Consider the following 15,704-nt stretch of genomic DNA (forward strand, 5'->3'; position numbering starts at 1 on the left):
CTCTGAATGTGGCATCCTAAAATATCCATAATTATAAGAGCTAAACCGATACTCGAACTTTTCCTTATTTTTTACACTTATATTTACAAATCCAGTTAGGTAATGTGATGTAAGTAGCCTACAACTATATTTAATATTCTTGCCAAACAATGGCTTTCATTAAAACAAAAACTCTTTTAAAAAGATTGCGATTGTTAAACTCTGTTTACAGTTGGAAAGTAAGGGTGGGGCTAAATGCCGCTCTGCCTAAAAACTGCAAGCAACGCGAGTTCACATAAACAGCTACTGAAAACAGCCGTTTGAGGGCCGCTTGTTATCTGCAAGACCTCCCGTCTTGGGCTGCTGCCTATCTAACACCAGCCGCGTGTATGAAATGTGAACGTGCAGCCGTGCAGCCGAGAAACTGTTCAGCCCGTAGAATCAGAGAGTAATCCCGCCAAAAGTAACAAAAATAAAAAGTCATTGTCACCTACATAACTGAGAATGACACATAAACTCAATTTAATAAACATCTTAATACCTATTGGATTTAATAGGACACGTAACCACAAGATATAATGTATATCTTGGTATTGATATAATGTTTGGGAAAGTGACAAAGTAACAATAAAACACATTAGACGTACCTTCTCCAAATAGCTCTATTCCAGTAACTTGCAAAATGAAAATGTACTTATAAGTGATCAGCTTTATTATTGTATGAATACAGTAGAACACTGGTATGATTCTAATTATTTTACCACATTTCATACAAAAAATAAATAAATAACCATTCTATCAATAAATGAATAAATAAATGTATTAATTCAATCAATCAATATCAGGAAATGACATAAAGAATGTCACCACATATTCAAAAGTATTCTAGATTCATTTAATTTTTAGATTTTGTTTTATTTGTGAACTGTGAACAACCGTTACCAAAATTTATATACAGCAACAGTCTGCAAGAAAACTTCCCGGATGTGATGATTGCCGGCCCCCTTCTCCTTGAAAAGTGCTGTGTGTAACGAGAGCACTAAAGACTCATCCAACACCTCAACCTTGGCTGACTGAGCAGCGAACTGCAATTATAAAATGGTGAGTGAATTTACATATTATAATTATACAATAAAAATATTATGGTGCTCACTGAATATTTTGTACTATGCAAGTAGAATTTTTTTTATTGAAATTTATGATAACATTTGATTATAGGGATTATAACAAGGCCTTTAAAACTAATGCATGTGCATTTAGGCCTAATAAAATTATATTATCAGTGCCAGGTTTTTCTTCTATTATTTCTTAATTTGGGAAAGAAATGTGTCAAAAAATTGCACAAAAAAGGCCAGTACTACAATATGACATGCATTTTAATAGTCTTCATAAAATGACACAAAACCAAACAGACAGTAGTATGCATGCAACATAAATTAGATTTTTAGGTATGTGCTAAAGCCCTTTACACTCGGCCATTGTAAGTCATTGTGCAATAAGACGAGGGTGGGTCGTCATAAGAGTAGTTGGCAATAACAGAATGAACCTTTGACATAGACTGTCAGAGGACTGAACTCAACAGAACCAGAAACAAAGGGGACTGCGAAGGGTCTAAATAATAGGCAGGAAGGCTAAACAAGAATTAACAAGAACTAAACTGAACACAGGGAAATGCTGAGGCAACACAGACTTTTAACAGGGTAGTAAACCAGGAACATCCAACTGGAAGCACATACACAATCAGGTAACACATGCAACACCTACGATTACCAACAGGAACAGGACAAAGGCAGGCACATATATACACAGGTAGCAAGGGCAAAACCAGGCGAGAACTACAGATGGTTCTATATCATGTTTCCTTATCCGATTCCAATATTATAATTTTGAGTATTTGCCAATACCAATACCAATCCAATATTTTTTTTTTCCATTTATCAGCTACTATAAGCATTAAATTAGATATTTGTATCAGTACTGTTCAATTAACACGGCAAACTATCTACATTTAGCGTTGCAGCAGTGTTGCTTGAGTATACTAAGAACAGGAAAATATAATGGTCACGTTGCTCAAACATAAGCTCTGCCATTACACTACAGGAATACATCCACGGGCGGTAGCCTATAATTTACACAACTTTGCTTCTTTGTTGTATTCGCGGTAACTGGTTTCACAAAAATGAACAGAAATCTTTCTTAACGTGCAAAATGTAAAATCTGTTGCCAGAATAAATATAATAAAGTAATCAATCACAAAAATAACACTGTATAGCCCAACTATCCATTTCTAGTCAAAAAGGTATATGTAAGTCTCCAGTACCAAAAGTAAGTAGAGTAACCGCTTCACATTCAGGGTGTATTAGGGGCGGAAAACCCAGCAAATAATAGGCACCGCTAAGATCGACCCATAACAATCTGCTAGCTAGAAGGATAACATAACAAAGTCTATTTATTTTATTTATTGCCATTTCCTAACGAGACCTTTTCATACAATATACAAAACATCTAAACTGTGCCTCGATATGTACAAAGTTAGTACTGCAGGCACTGGCTATAGCAGTATGTTTGAGAGTCATTCTTAAAAATGCAAAATTAACGGCACTGAAAAGTTAAAAGGTTACTGGGAAAAGCAAGAGATTCCAGCTACTGTAACCCAAAAGTGAAGCTGGTTGCCGAGATAAGAACCAAGACTTTAAATATCAAAGACATAGCATGAACTCACCCTAACAAATATTATGTATTTTTAAGAGTGTATATACACACACATACACATTATGGTTTTATGTGATTCAACTTATTTTCAGCATTATTTTTGGTTTATGCGTCGTCTGGGAGTTTCTGCGATATTTCAGCCAGCTCCAAAAATACCAATATTTTCCTTTCTATTTTCCAGCGTGAATGTATTTCTATCCATGTTGGCCAAGCAGGTGTCCAGATGGGCAATTCATGCTGGGAATTGTACTGCCTTGAACATGGCATTGAACCTAATGGACAAATGCCTAGTGACAAGACAGTACGAGATGGAGAAGACTCCTTTAACACCTTTTTCTGTGAAACAAGGGCTGGAAAACATGTCCCTCGGGCTGTTTATGTGGACCTGGAACCTACTGTCATAGGTAAGATCGGTCATATTACTATAATCAGATGTTGTAAGAATAAACTGTTTATTTTCTGTTGCAGCTGTACATATAACTAAATATTCCATTTTTCATAGATGAGGTACGCACAGGTACTTATCGGCAGCTGTTTCATCCTGAGCAGCTCATCACTGGCAAAGAAGATGCTGCCAACAACTATGCCCGCGGGCACTACACCATCGGCAAGGAGATCATCGACCTGGTGCTGGACAGGACACGCAAGCTGGTATGGACTTCATTGGGATTTCACTGTAATTTTTTAACAGACATTTTGCTATATAACATTTTATCACTTTACATGAAACCTTCTCCCTGTCTCCCTCAGGCTGACCAGTGCACCGGCCTCCAAGGTTTCCTCATCTTCCACAGTTTTGGTGGGGGTACTGGCTCTGGCTTCACCTCCCTCCTGATGGAACGCCTCTCAGTTGACTATGGAAAGAAATCCAAGCTGGAGTTTGCTGTCTATCCAGCTCCACAAGTGTCCACGGCTGTGGTTGAGCCCTACAACTCCATCCTGACCACCCACGACACCTTGGAGCACTCTAACTGTGCCTTCATGGTGGACAATGAAGCCATCTATGATATCTGCCGCAGAAATCTGGACATCGAGCGCCCAACATACACCAACCTCAACAGGCTTATTGGCCAGATTGTCTCCTCCATTACAGCCTCACTGCGCTTTGATGGAGCCCTGAATGTGGACCTGACAGAGTTCCAGACCAATTTGGTGCCTTATCCCCGTATCCACTTTCCTCTGACTACCTATGCCCCAGTGATCTCTGCTGAGAAGGCTTACCACGAGCAGCTTTCTGTTGCAGATATCACCAATGCCTGCTTTGAGCCAGCCAATCAGATGGTGAAGTGTGACCCCCGTCACGGCAAGTACATGGCCTGCTGTCTGCTGTACCGTGGAGACGTGGTTCCCAAAGATGTCAATGCAGCCATTGCAGCCATCAAGACCAAAAGAAGTATTCAGTTTGTGGACTGGTGTCCTACTGGCTTTAAAGTGGGTATCAACTACCAGCCACCCACTGTGGTTCCTGAAGGAGACCTGGCCAAGGTTCAGAGGGCTGTGTGCATGCTGAGCAACACCACCGCCATCGCTGAGGCCTGGGCTCGCCTGGACCACAAGTTTGACCTGATGTACGCCAAGAGAGCCTTTGTCCACTGGTATGTGGGAGAGGGTATGGAGGAGGGAGAGTTTTCTGAAGCCCGTGAAGACATGGCAGCCCTGGAGAAGGACTATGAAGAGGTCGGCACCGACAGCGTGGGGGACGAAGATGAAGAAGGAGAAGAATACTAACAAATAATTAAAGATCAACAATGGTAACATTGTAAACATTACGCATATATATAATTTTTGCTGTGTCTCTGCATTACAGGAGACAATTTTTTTTCGGTTCTCTGCATTTTAAATATAAATAGGCTTTAAACTTATTGCAGAGGTCTGTTCAACAGCAGATTGATGAAAAATGAAAAACCTTCTATACTCATTTATCAAGTTCTTTATATATATATATATATATATATATATATATATATATATACTGTATATATGGAATCATATACCTAATAAATAAACTATTCACATTTCACATCTGTTATTCCCTTAGTTTTGATTAATGGCTTATTATTTAGTGACTATTAATGGTTTTGCTTAAAAATTTACTCAAAAATATTTAAATTCAAATTGGTAAAGGTCTGTCTATAACAATAGTCAGAGAAACACGTCAGGGAAAATAAAGATTTAAACTCATATTTAGGCTTTATTTATTGCCATATTAACATTTGCTCACAAATCAAATAAACTACATGTAAATTATCCTGTTACTCATTTGTGGAAAGTAATGTCACACAACTGAATAATTAAAATATTTTTGTTTTTAAATAGAATAGAATAGAAGCTTTATTGTCATTGTATACCAAATTCAGAACGAAACTAGGAGTGCTGCCAGTTCCGCGCAGTAAAAGCAAAAGGAAATAAGAAAAATACAGAAAACAGTCATACAGTTATCAGTAGCATACCCGAAACACACACTTGAGATCCAAAATGGTTAAAACTTAAAAATATATGTTTTAATCTATTTATTTATTTATTTATATAAATATAGGCCTACCATTCAACAAGGAAAACCAATGTTAACTGGGAAGTTGCTTAATGTGTCACCACCGCATTCTTACAATATTTTTGCGCTGCTGCAAAACACCGCCGACAAAATGCATTTGGTGACACTGAGGCCGTTTTCATTCATTAAAAAAGAAGGAATGATTGCGTCATCGAAAATGTATATTGCAGTCATATTAGGCCTACTTCTTGTAGTGTCGTTTTTAATCGTGGTCTTCCTAATAAAATCGTTTTATGTGATCCGACTTGCATTTTTCCTTTTTGTAAAAAATAAATTAATAAAATATAGCATGAACACAATATTATATTAAATTGGGGGATATAGCCTACTGTAACTACCAAAGATATTACTTTACACAGTAAGCGTTCCTTACAGTTATGATACTCATAGACCTCACAGACGCTGCCTACTCACTCGAATACGGTATAATATCTGTACTGTATATCCGTAGCACGAATAGCGTAATGTCCGACAGCGTCTCTGTCCTTCATGTCACGAAAATGGACAAGCTGCCATCCGACTCCATTGAGCTGGATAAATAACACTGGAGCCCGTTTAGGTGGACATTCTAGATGTTCTATTTTTTTCTAGATGGTTCGGCTCAGCTGATCGTGACGTATTGCTCAAAGCGTATCCTAGGAAAGGGCATACAGTCCGCATGCGGAGGGGGGAGAGACTCCACCAAAATATAAACGTCGTTGAAGTTATGAATAGACAACGAAAAAACACGTACAATTAGCTACTAGCTGCGTGTGGCTGGCGGCAGTGCAGTCAGATATTTCAGACTTTAACGAATATCGATTTGCGGCCGGGGTTTAACGGCGATTCCACGCGCTTCTCCAAAGAGTGTTCCTATTTAAAGCACGCGTAAGTGTACACGCATTTGATAGCTAACTCTTCTTCTTAAAAGGTAAGATATACATTTGTGTAACGAAAATAGCGAATCTGTCGGTTGTCGCCTGAAACTAAATAAGTTGTCCAAACCGTGCATTCGTTGCCGTCGTGTTACGTAATACTTATTTTTGTTTTGGTTACTTGAATGTCTGTATCTATGATTTGGTGTTGTCTTTGCTGGAATCGTTTGTTGACTGTAACTGTAACCGAAATAACGTACATTTTCAATCGATATATCTGACTATTCAGTTACTTGGTTGCCTCGATGTTTTTCGTCTATTAGAACAAGACGGTTTGTTTACAAATTGTGGGTGCGATATGTTTATGAAGTTAAGACCTTCATGTGCGGCACTAATAAATATATTCAACAGAAATGTTTTTTTTTTGTTCCCTTCAAAATTTAATTACATTTTTTAGCTAAAATGTACAATTTCTGTGTCTGGTATTTTATATTAAATAAGCCTCATCTCAGTTCAATAGGAGGTAACACTTAAAAACATGCACCTGAATCACATTAAAGCAAAGTAACGCCTTGTGAAGCTACTACTCACCGAATTTTGTCAATGAGACAATGAGTAGCACAAGACAACTATGACCTGCGAAGGGTTCAAAAGTAGATATAAATGAATACTGAATTTGAGACTTCATTTTGAAATGCAGGGGAACTAAATATTTTTTTTTTATCAACTTTACACCTAATCTTGAATAATTGGATCTGGAGTAAGAGTCAGACACTAATGACTATTTAACAAATGTATCCCACCATGGCCAAGAGACAGTGTGCGTGCTAATTTTGTTTTCATAATAAATTATCAATGATTTGCCAGTGGTTTATATGTAATTTTTTTTCTTCCTCATACATAAATTACTTAGACATACTATAAGACACGGATTTAAAGTGACGTCTTTTTTGTAAATATCACTCGTTGACATTGTCAACAGTTTACTATTTATGGAAATAAGGGTCAGGCGCTAGTATGGTGGCTAAGTGGGTATCGCTGCTGTTTCGTCTCCAAGGATGAGTGTTTGAATCCTACCTCTGTAGTGGTGGGTACAGTTAACATGTTCCTTTAGGTTTTGTGGGTTTCCTGTTGCAGGTTCATATCCCAAATTTTCCCCACCCAGCTGACTCTGTCCAGGATAAGTGTATGGAATTTGGATGATGATAAAGATTTTTCAGACAGTAGGGTCCCAGTACTGCATGTACTATTATAAAAACCTAGGCTATTAATGAATTGACTATTTTAAAACATATAAGATGTACACAGTTATTTCAGGAACTCAAACAGCAGTTCAGTGAAACTTCTAAGTTCTGTAAAAAATACATTTAACTAGTATCAAGAGCAACGGTGCACCATGCACAGCATATAGGCACTTCACATTCACTGGAGTTTGTACTATAGAAAGAAATCTGTGCAGAATGCTGATCTGCATAACTCAATATTTAGATAGTTTCTCTATTTCCTTATTAAATGAGCATAAAATAATTAGTACACAATAATTTGTATGCAGTATAATAAGGAACACATTCCCCCTCAGCGGAATCCTCGCTTTTCTCACCAAAAATGATAAACAGGCTGGATTTACCCCCTTGATGTACTTTACTTATGGTCTTATGTGATATAGAGGTATGAACTAAACCTACAACTCACAGCGTAATCATCAACCAAGTGGGTCAGGGTTCCTTAGATACGAGTAGACATGGTCAGGCTTGCTGAGAAATACTAGAGACCATATACAGTTACCTAATCTAACTGGCCTGACTACTTGGCTCGCCCCGTTATCAGAGTGAGAAGCTTAGCATGTGAAACTAACGTTTACTTTTTGATAACCCATCCGTTACTAAGATGCTTAATATTCATTATTGACATTATTTTGCCCAAAAAATACAATTCGAAACCTTTTCAATTTGTTGAAAACCATATAGCCAGTCATTACTACATTATTACAGTCCGGAGGATACAGGCCACTGGTAGCCAGTGGTTTTAGCATGTTTCCTAGCATCTAACTGTACTGTAGATAGGAATAGGTTTGGAATTTATGTTAATGCCTTAAATTAAAAATATCTATATTATGGTTTATACAGGGCAGACAATAATGGAACCTCTTCTGAACTCTGTTAGTTGCCTCATGTTGCTTTGAAAACTATGAACATCACACCCTTTGATTTGATCTTTAATTGCCGTTACATGCCGCTGATTGGCATCCAACCTCACTTTTGTAGTTGTCTGTAATTACAATTCTCTCTTCAATGTTAGAAAAGAAACAATAATTTATTAGTGCTTTTATGAAAAATGTTCAATTCTTAAGCAAAAAAAGAAGATAAATAATGTCTCCATTATTTTGTCCACTCTGTGTATATCTCCCCTTATAAGCATGCTGTTATATTGCATTGTTGTTGTTTTTTTGAGGTAAAGTAGTCCTCAAAATTTTTTTGCCCCAAAAATTAATTCAGGATAAATTCTTAATTTGACTGAAATGATAGCATTGGTTGCAGTACCAATCAGAAACAATTTGAAGCCAGCAATGTGCAGGGTAAATTCTAATTGGGTGTCAGTAGACTGCTGTTTCCAATTGAGATCTGTGCTTCCTGCAGGCTCAGAAAGGTGAGGGAAGAAATGGTGGATTATTATGACATCTTGGGAGTATCACGAAATGCCTCTTCTGAGGACATCAAAAAGGCGTAAGTAGCCAAAAGCCTTTTTGGTAAATTGTATATCCGAGGGCAGAAAATCATAAGACAGGCCTCCTACCTCTGGTCCTAAAGGCTTGTCGGTTATCTAGCTAATGTTTTCCAAAAGTTACTTACATTGTATCTATTTTATGTCATCTTAGTAGACCAGTGAATAGGTTATCAGTTGATTTGTCACTTATTTATTGCGATGTAACATAACTTTATTATTCAACCTGAATGGAAATTCAGCACTTAAAAACCCAGGATTTTCAGTTGACTTGTGTTTGAATAGCATTACTACCTGAGACACTGCTTGCCAATCTGTGTAGTGTTTCTGCTCAGTTCCCTGGACTCATATCCTTGCTAATAGGCTTGTGATTCATAGAGCATAACATAAGTTCCTTGAGCAGTACTGTGATGTTGTTGATCAGAGCTATTATGACTGTGTTGTCAGTAAGGTCCACCAGGGTGCACTGTTGTTCTGGGGTTGTCGCAATAAGGACTGCTGATATTGTAATGTCACCTTAGCTAGATGGAACTACCCACGTTGGGATCATTCTCTGCCTAGTTTGTCTAGTTTGATAATGACCTGGCTTTGGGTCTGAATTGTGTCCTTCATCTCCAGTATTTCTGTGCACTCTTAAGTTACAGGAAGCAGGCCCTGCGGTGGCACCCAGACAAGAATCCAGACAACAAAGAGGAAGCAGAGAGGAAGTTCAAGGAAATAGCTGAGGCGTATGAAGTGCTCTCAGACAGTAAGTATCATTATATTGATTGTAGGGCCTCAGGAATCTTTTCAAACTTCCGAGATAATCTGATTGTTCACCCTCAACTTTGTAACTTTTGTTACTTAATGGGAACTGCATACTGTATGTATTTGTCTTTCTCCTCCAGGAAACAAACGAGAGACTTATGATCGGTATGGCAAAGAGGGCATTCACAATGCAGGTGAGGGTATGGCCAATGTAACCTCTCACAGTAGCTTTACAGGAGTCCTTCTGGTGTGACAGGGTGCTGCTTCTGATATGTGTCACTTTAATTGATTTGTTATGTAGTTTTTGTGATCTAATTTTTTTTTATCATTTAAATTAAAAAAAATTTAAATTGCATAATTACTGTATTGTTCCTTATCAATATCCATTCCTCCTTTTTATTTATTTCTCAAAGGCTCTGCCGGCTCTTCCAGTCCGGATGATTTTCCAGGCTTCACATTCACATTCCGCAGCCCAGACGAAGTGTTTCAAGAATTCTTCGGGGGTGAGGATCCATTTGCTAGCTTCTTTGGTGAGTCTGTGAGGCCTCTCCACTAATTCAAGCTTTCAACCATGTAAACACAAATATAAGGCTTCTCATTTCTTCTTACATGTTAAGTTCCTGTGAAGCATATTTTATTCTGTTGCACAGAAATTTTTACTAAATTTTTACTGAATTGATTTTTACTAAACACCAATTGTGTATTATGAGTAATTTGTTGAAATTCAACCACCCAGAGTATCTGTTCTTTACCATCTGAGATATACTGTATGGACAAAAGTATTGGGACACCTGGCCATTACACCTGCAGAAACTTCTATGACACTGCAATCTAAATCTATAGGCATCAATATGGAGTTGAATGCCCCCCCCCCGCCCCTTTGCAGCTATAACAGCTGCCACTCTTCTGGGAAGGCTTTCCACAAGATTTTGGAATATCTGTGGGAATTTTTACCCATTCATCCATAAGACCATTTGTGCGGGTCAGTCAAGTTCTTCCACATCAAAGTCATCCAACCATGTCTTTATGGACCTTACTTAGTGTACTCAGCTCCTAATCGTGTCCGCTTTACAGTAATACCACTTGCTGTTTACTATAGAATTTCATTAACTGACTTATTGGCTAGATGGTAAGTGAGTGGTGAGTGGCTCAGCGGGCTAAGCCAGTGATTGGAAGATTGCTGGTTCAAGCCCTGGCCTCGGCAGAACAGTCACATGTCTATGGGCCCTTAAGCAAGGTGTTTAACCCGCAGCTCTGTAGTTCAGGTCCTGAGCCTGGAAGGTCTTCGTAATCACAGGGCACTACAGGGGTGCTACATGTTGGCTAATCCTACACTGTGACCTCTAGGTCATGGAAAGAAGGATGGAGCAGGCGAACAGAAGAATTCCAATGCACCTGTGCTTGTATGCAAATAGAAAATAAAGGATAAAGGATCTTCAGAACAAACCATTGTTTCACACATGTTTGTAAACCTGACTGCATGGCTAGGTGCTTGATCTTATACACCTGTGGCAATGGGTCTGAATGGAACACTTGAATTAACGATTAAGAGATGATTAAGAGATGTGTCCCAAAACTGTTGTTCATATATTGCATATAGAAAGGATTGCAGAAGTGCCAAGTCTGTTAAAAAGCTGTTGCCCAAGGAAATTATGGCCCTAAGCTATGATGAAATACCCATTTTCCTCATTTATTCATTCATTCATTTGTTGAGTTCAGGGATCTTGGTTTCTGTTGAAGGCTATCTCAGGGCTGTCAAGTTTTGAAGAATGTCAAAGTGACATTCCACAGGATGCCTTTTCATTGGTTGTTGTGTTGTATTTTACCCAGATACAATAGTACTATTTTCTGATTGGCTATTGTGTAGGCCCTTTCTTTTTTTTTGATTGGCTGGTAAGTGACAGGCTCTTGGGGCAAATCTTGTCCGACTTCATAAAAGATGCGTGTTTCCGACGGGAAGTGACGTTTTTCTTGACGTTTCGTGACGTTTTCATCCGAGTTCTGACTTGGAGAGAAATAATCGAACGTACCATAATGTCACTCAACTCAGAATTTCCGAGTTCCGAGAGAAAAACGAACGCACCATTAGACTCCAGCGGAGACACGCTTGTTTTATAGTGAGGTGCTACTGTGCCGCGGTCTGGGGAAAAATTGGGCTCTGCGGCATATTAGCCTACAAATTATTTTTCCACGTGAGAAATACAATGTGTGGCGGGAGTGCGTGACAAAAGACTGAAAAGAGTGACTGTCACTCTCAATGCGTGACACTTGAGAGCCCTGCTATCTGCAACATTTGCTCTCTTTTTTTCTCCCTTGATCTACAGATGATTTCCCTTTTGGCGGCATGCAGGACAGGAGTCATGGACATTCAGGCCCATCACGGTTTGGGCCTAGTCGTTTCTTCTCCTTCCCGTCTGCCGGAGGTGAGGGCTTACTCCCTCATGCAGAGTCATGGCTGCTAATACTGCAGAATGGGGTAAAATCTTTGCCGTTAGCTATAAAATTCTAGTACAGCTCTATAGTTCAGGTCCTGAGCCTGGAAGGTCTTAGTAATCACAGGGCACTCTAAGCTTCTTTTAGCTTTACATAAAATGCCTGTGGCCCACAAGATCATGACGTTTTGTCTCCTCTTTCAGCAGGTTTCACCTCCTTTTCATCCTCCTTTAGTGGGATGGACAGCATGGGGGGCAGCTTCAAGTCAGTCTCTACCTCCACACGTGTTGTCAACGGGAAACGCACCACCACCCGAAAGTGAGGCTTTGTCATGGCTTTGCCAGCAGTAGCTAACACCAGTGCTGACAGCATTAGTAATGCAACCTTTGATGTTGTTTTTTGCTCCCTTGGCAGAATCAGAGAGAATGGCCAGGAGAGAACAGAAATTGAGGAGGATGGGGTCTTGAAAGCTGTTCTGATCAATGGTATGCACTCTCCTCCATCACTATGCTCATCTTTTCACCGTAACGCTTTTATACTGTCATTCTTTTTGTCTTCTCGACATCCCACATAGCCCTTATGCAGGGCTCCATATAGGTCACTTTTACATGCGACTGTCTGCTCTTTGTAGGTGTGGAGGATGAGATGGCCTTGGCCTTGGAGCTCAGCCTCAGAGACTCAGCCAGTCAGTCATCGCAGCACCAGCGGCCCCGTCTGCAGCAGCAGTCACACCAGGAGCAGCCCGGCTTCTACCCGCCGGCCCCACCTCAGCGGTCCTATAGCTCGGCCCCCTTCTTTAGATATCCCGAGGAAAGTGAGGAGGATGACGAAGATCTGCAGATGGCCCTGGCCTATAGTTTGTCGGAGATGGAAGCGCAGAGGAGGAATGCAGCTGCAGATATGATCTCAGGTGCTGGGGTCAAGACTAGGGAATGTGGAGGCGGGGTCAAAGATCAAGGGTTTGCAGACAAGAATAGACTGGGGCAGACAGTTAGCGACAAGCCAAGAGCAACTGAAAACAGAGCAGTAGCCAGTGAGTCTACTAATGGGGGGTTCTGGGATGGTTCTGACTTGCCAAGTCCCAACAGCCCAGTGGAGAAGGAGAGCAAGTGTCCGTCTATGGATACAATCCACAAGATGGCAAAGAAGGTCTCTAATTGTGTGGTGAGCTGATGTGTGACAGTCAGACTCCACTCAGCCAACAAGGTGCCACATGTAACGTCTTTCCTTCATAATATCATTACTGTGCCCAAATCTGTTCCTGCTGTTGATATATTGGCTCTGTGTTGAAACTAAGAGATTTTTATAAAGATGGAGGAGAGTCAGCAGCTCTAAGATGAACTTTTTTATATAATGTAGGCAAGACTACCTCACAGTCCTCCTACACTCTGAAAAGGATTATAGTTTCAGTAAAATATCTGTTTCTATGGTAGGTTTTAACACACCAGCCTCAGAAGATTAACAGTGGGGAAATAATGAATTTGGATGTAATTTGTAGTTGTTCTTTTTTTAAAATTGTTTTAAAAAATATAAATATTTTAGAGATATATTAAGTAGGCCAATGGGACTTTGAAATGTATATTTAGTGAAATTTTGAAATGTCTTCTTTAATGTAGTGCTTAGAGAAATCTATCTTTAACTTCCAGTTGTGTTAAACCTTTTTTTACCACTCGTTGTTGTTGTTGTGAAGTATTTTTGGTGGGAGATGAGCAGGTGGCAGAGTATCGCTGGGAATTTACTGTGGTGAAACTCTGTGATGGGATTGCTTCAGCTTCAGCTCGCACATTAAGTGTGGATATTGCCATCTTCATCTTAGCTCTTGTGCTATAGTCTACCTAATAGGAAACTTACAACACTATATATATAAATGTTTTCTTTTATATTTCTCAGTGCATTTGTTCTAAAACAGCAGCGGATAGTTTATGTGCTCCTTTTCTGCACGGTCAGAATTCATGCTTCACTGCCTGAAAATTGAATTTAGACACTCAACAATGTGAAAGTGAGAAGAGCCAATATGGAAAATGTCTGTCACTGTCAAACATCATGTGCTTCATCTCAGAGTGAGGGAGTGGGTCTTGTGGCAGAGGGTCTTCCAGATTAATGTCTTAGGCACGTGTTGGTTCATATTCTAAGGGTTTAACAGCTGTTCATAAAGCACTTAAATTGTATCATAAATACCCAGTATTATAAATGTACCAGATTATAATATACGTGATTTACTTTGGAAATAACACCCGATGACAAGCAGTAGACCAATAAATAATTAAGTAATATAGAAAGACTAACCCTCTCTTTGATTTAATCATGAGATAAATGGAAGGTGGTGTTAAGGTTGATGGGAAGTGGTGTGCAGTTTTGGGTCCTGGGTAATGACTGTGTGTGACACCCCACCCCCCAGTCATGCAATACTAACCAGAATTAGGCAAATGAGCAGTGCCATGTCATTTTCTGGTTATTTGCTGATCTAATCTATTTGCTTGTCCCCTAATTCCCATAATAAACTATCAGGCTTTTTTCTTATGTTCTAATTTTGTTTTATGGGATTTCTTTTATTTTGTTGTTTCAGACTCCGACTTCCAGGCCTTCACTGGTTGACTGGCTACTGGCTACATGCCCCCTAGAGGTAAAACTCAGTATGACATAGGGAATTCCTTCCAAATGTCCCCTTCACTGCCCCTGAGCCCCCTGTCTCCTAACAGCAAGACAGTTAAAACCATAAGTCAAACTGTTAATAGTTTACAATGTACCTATGAAGAATCTGCAGTGATATTAGCATGATTAGCTGCATAAGGACTACATATAGACAAAGAACACAGTTAAAATATAGTAGCTCCATGCTTACAGACAGCCATCTTCATTTAAAGATGGTTTTTAAACCACACAGCAAATTTTATACAGATTTTTATTATGCCAATATTCAATATTATGGCAATATTATTATTTAACACAAATGGATGAGAAAGCATCTGATGCTATTTTTATACAATGGTCACATACCTACAATGTAGAGAAGAAAAACAACAGGCCATTGACAACTTTGGAAAACATGTTGGGGGCAGGTCAAAATAAGTCACTAGGAGGGGGACAAAGGACCTCTACTAATCCATATCTACTGTAGATCTGACATTCATGTCCATTTGCTCCCAACAGGCAGAACTCCTGGAGAGCTTGCCACCTGCCACTCAGATTGTTCTCCAGCTCATTTTTCAAAGTTTTATTTGGAAAACAATAAGGGGAATGTTGAAAATGTCATGTGCTTACTAAATGTGTTTTTCTTGTGTGTGTGTGTGTGTGTGTGTGTGTGTGTGTGCGCGCACATGGAGGCAGAAACTAGATCCTTAACCAAAACCTGCAACTTCATCTCATTTTAACTATTTAAGCTGTTGAGGCAGTACGGTACTATAGGAAGATACTTAATGATACAGAACGTTTGTTAATGGTCATGGGGAAATATTTCCCAGCAGGACTAAAGACTGTTGTTCTAACTTTGAATACAACTGAACGCTGTTAAAGTACCTGTATCTGCAAGTAAAGTATAACTTAAAAAAGCTAAAACAGGCACATCTGGGTTTTTTTTTTTTTTACTAAGGTTTTTTACTAGGCTTGCACAGGTAGGATGTGACCAGTGCAGCGTTACCCAGCGTTACCCTTATCAGCGGCAGGAGTCTGAGTCTTCACTGATCCACTCAGCCATACTGTGACCTTAT

General features: G+C 39.3%; 2 protein-coding genes across 6 annotated transcripts; both read left to right on the forward strand.

Annotated features, from left to right (window-relative positions):
• Positions 1–923: 923 nt before the first annotated feature.
• On the forward strand, positions 924–5,481 carry LOC140592156 (tubulin alpha chain-like). 2 transcript variants are annotated; one of them, XM_072714876.1, is made up of 4 exons: positions 924–1,080; positions 2,873–3,095; positions 3,194–3,342; positions 3,442–5,481. In XM_072714876.1, the coding sequence occupies exons 1-4, from the start codon at positions 1,078–1,080 to the stop codon at positions 4,417–4,419; spliced, it is 1,353 nt and encodes a 450-aa protein (XP_072570977.1). In that variant the 5' UTR covers positions 924–1,077; the 3' UTR covers positions 4,420–5,481. The 2 variants fall into 2 exon arrangements, with proteins under 2 accessions (XP_072570977.1, XP_072570975.1); XM_072714874.1 differs by having other exon boundaries at positions 3,194–5,481.
• LOC111840673 (dnaJ homolog subfamily B member 6) lies at positions 4,305–15,552 on the forward strand. Of its 4 annotated transcripts, XM_023805741.2 has the most exons (11): positions 5,576–6,152; positions 8,733–8,819; positions 9,456–9,565; positions 9,705–9,758; positions 9,978–10,094; positions 11,889–11,987; positions 12,201–12,315; positions 12,412–12,482; positions 12,629–12,907; positions 14,564–14,620; positions 15,148–15,552. In XM_023805741.2, exons 2-10 carry the CDS (start codon positions 8,755–8,757, stop codon positions 14,590–14,592), a joined length of 939 nt encoding a protein of 312 aa, XP_023661509.1. In that variant the 5' UTR covers positions 5,576–6,152; positions 8,733–8,754; the 3' UTR covers positions 14,593–14,620; positions 15,148–15,552. The 4 variants fall into 4 exon arrangements, with proteins under 4 accessions (XP_023661507.1, XP_023661509.1, XP_023661505.1 ...); XM_023805739.2 differs by lacking the exons at positions 5,576–6,152; positions 14,564–14,620; positions 15,148–15,552 and adding an exon at positions 4,305–4,442 and having other exon boundaries at positions 12,629–14,525; XM_023805737.2 differs by lacking the exons at positions 14,564–14,620; positions 15,148–15,552 and having other exon boundaries at positions 12,629–14,525.
• Positions 15,553–15,704: the final 152 nt, after the last annotated feature.

Source organism: Paramormyrops kingsleyae, chromosome 1, assembly GCF_048594095.1.
Source record: "Paramormyrops kingsleyae isolate MSU_618 chromosome 1, PKINGS_0.4, whole genome shotgun sequence".
Lineage (NCBI taxonomy): Eukaryota > Metazoa > Chordata > Actinopteri > Osteoglossiformes > Mormyridae > Paramormyrops > Paramormyrops kingsleyae.

Coding starts and splice junctions, on each gene's coding strand:
- LOC140592156 (XM_072714874.1), top strand. Junction 3,096..3,193: donor CCTGGAACCTACTGTCATAG/GTAAGATCGGTC, acceptor CATTTTTCATAG/ATGAGGTACGCACAGGTACT.
- LOC111840673 (XM_023805739.2), top strand. CDS start 8,755: ATGGTGGATTATTATGACATCTTGGGAGTATCACGAAATGCCTCTTCT. Junction 9,759..9,977: donor AGAGGGCATTCACAATGCAG/GTGAGGGTATGG, acceptor TATTTCTCAAAG/GCTCTGCCGGCTCTTCCAGT. Junction 12,316..12,411: donor AAACGCACCACCACCCGAAA/GTGAGGCTTTGT, acceptor CTCCCTTGGCAG/AATCAGAGAGAATGGCCAGG.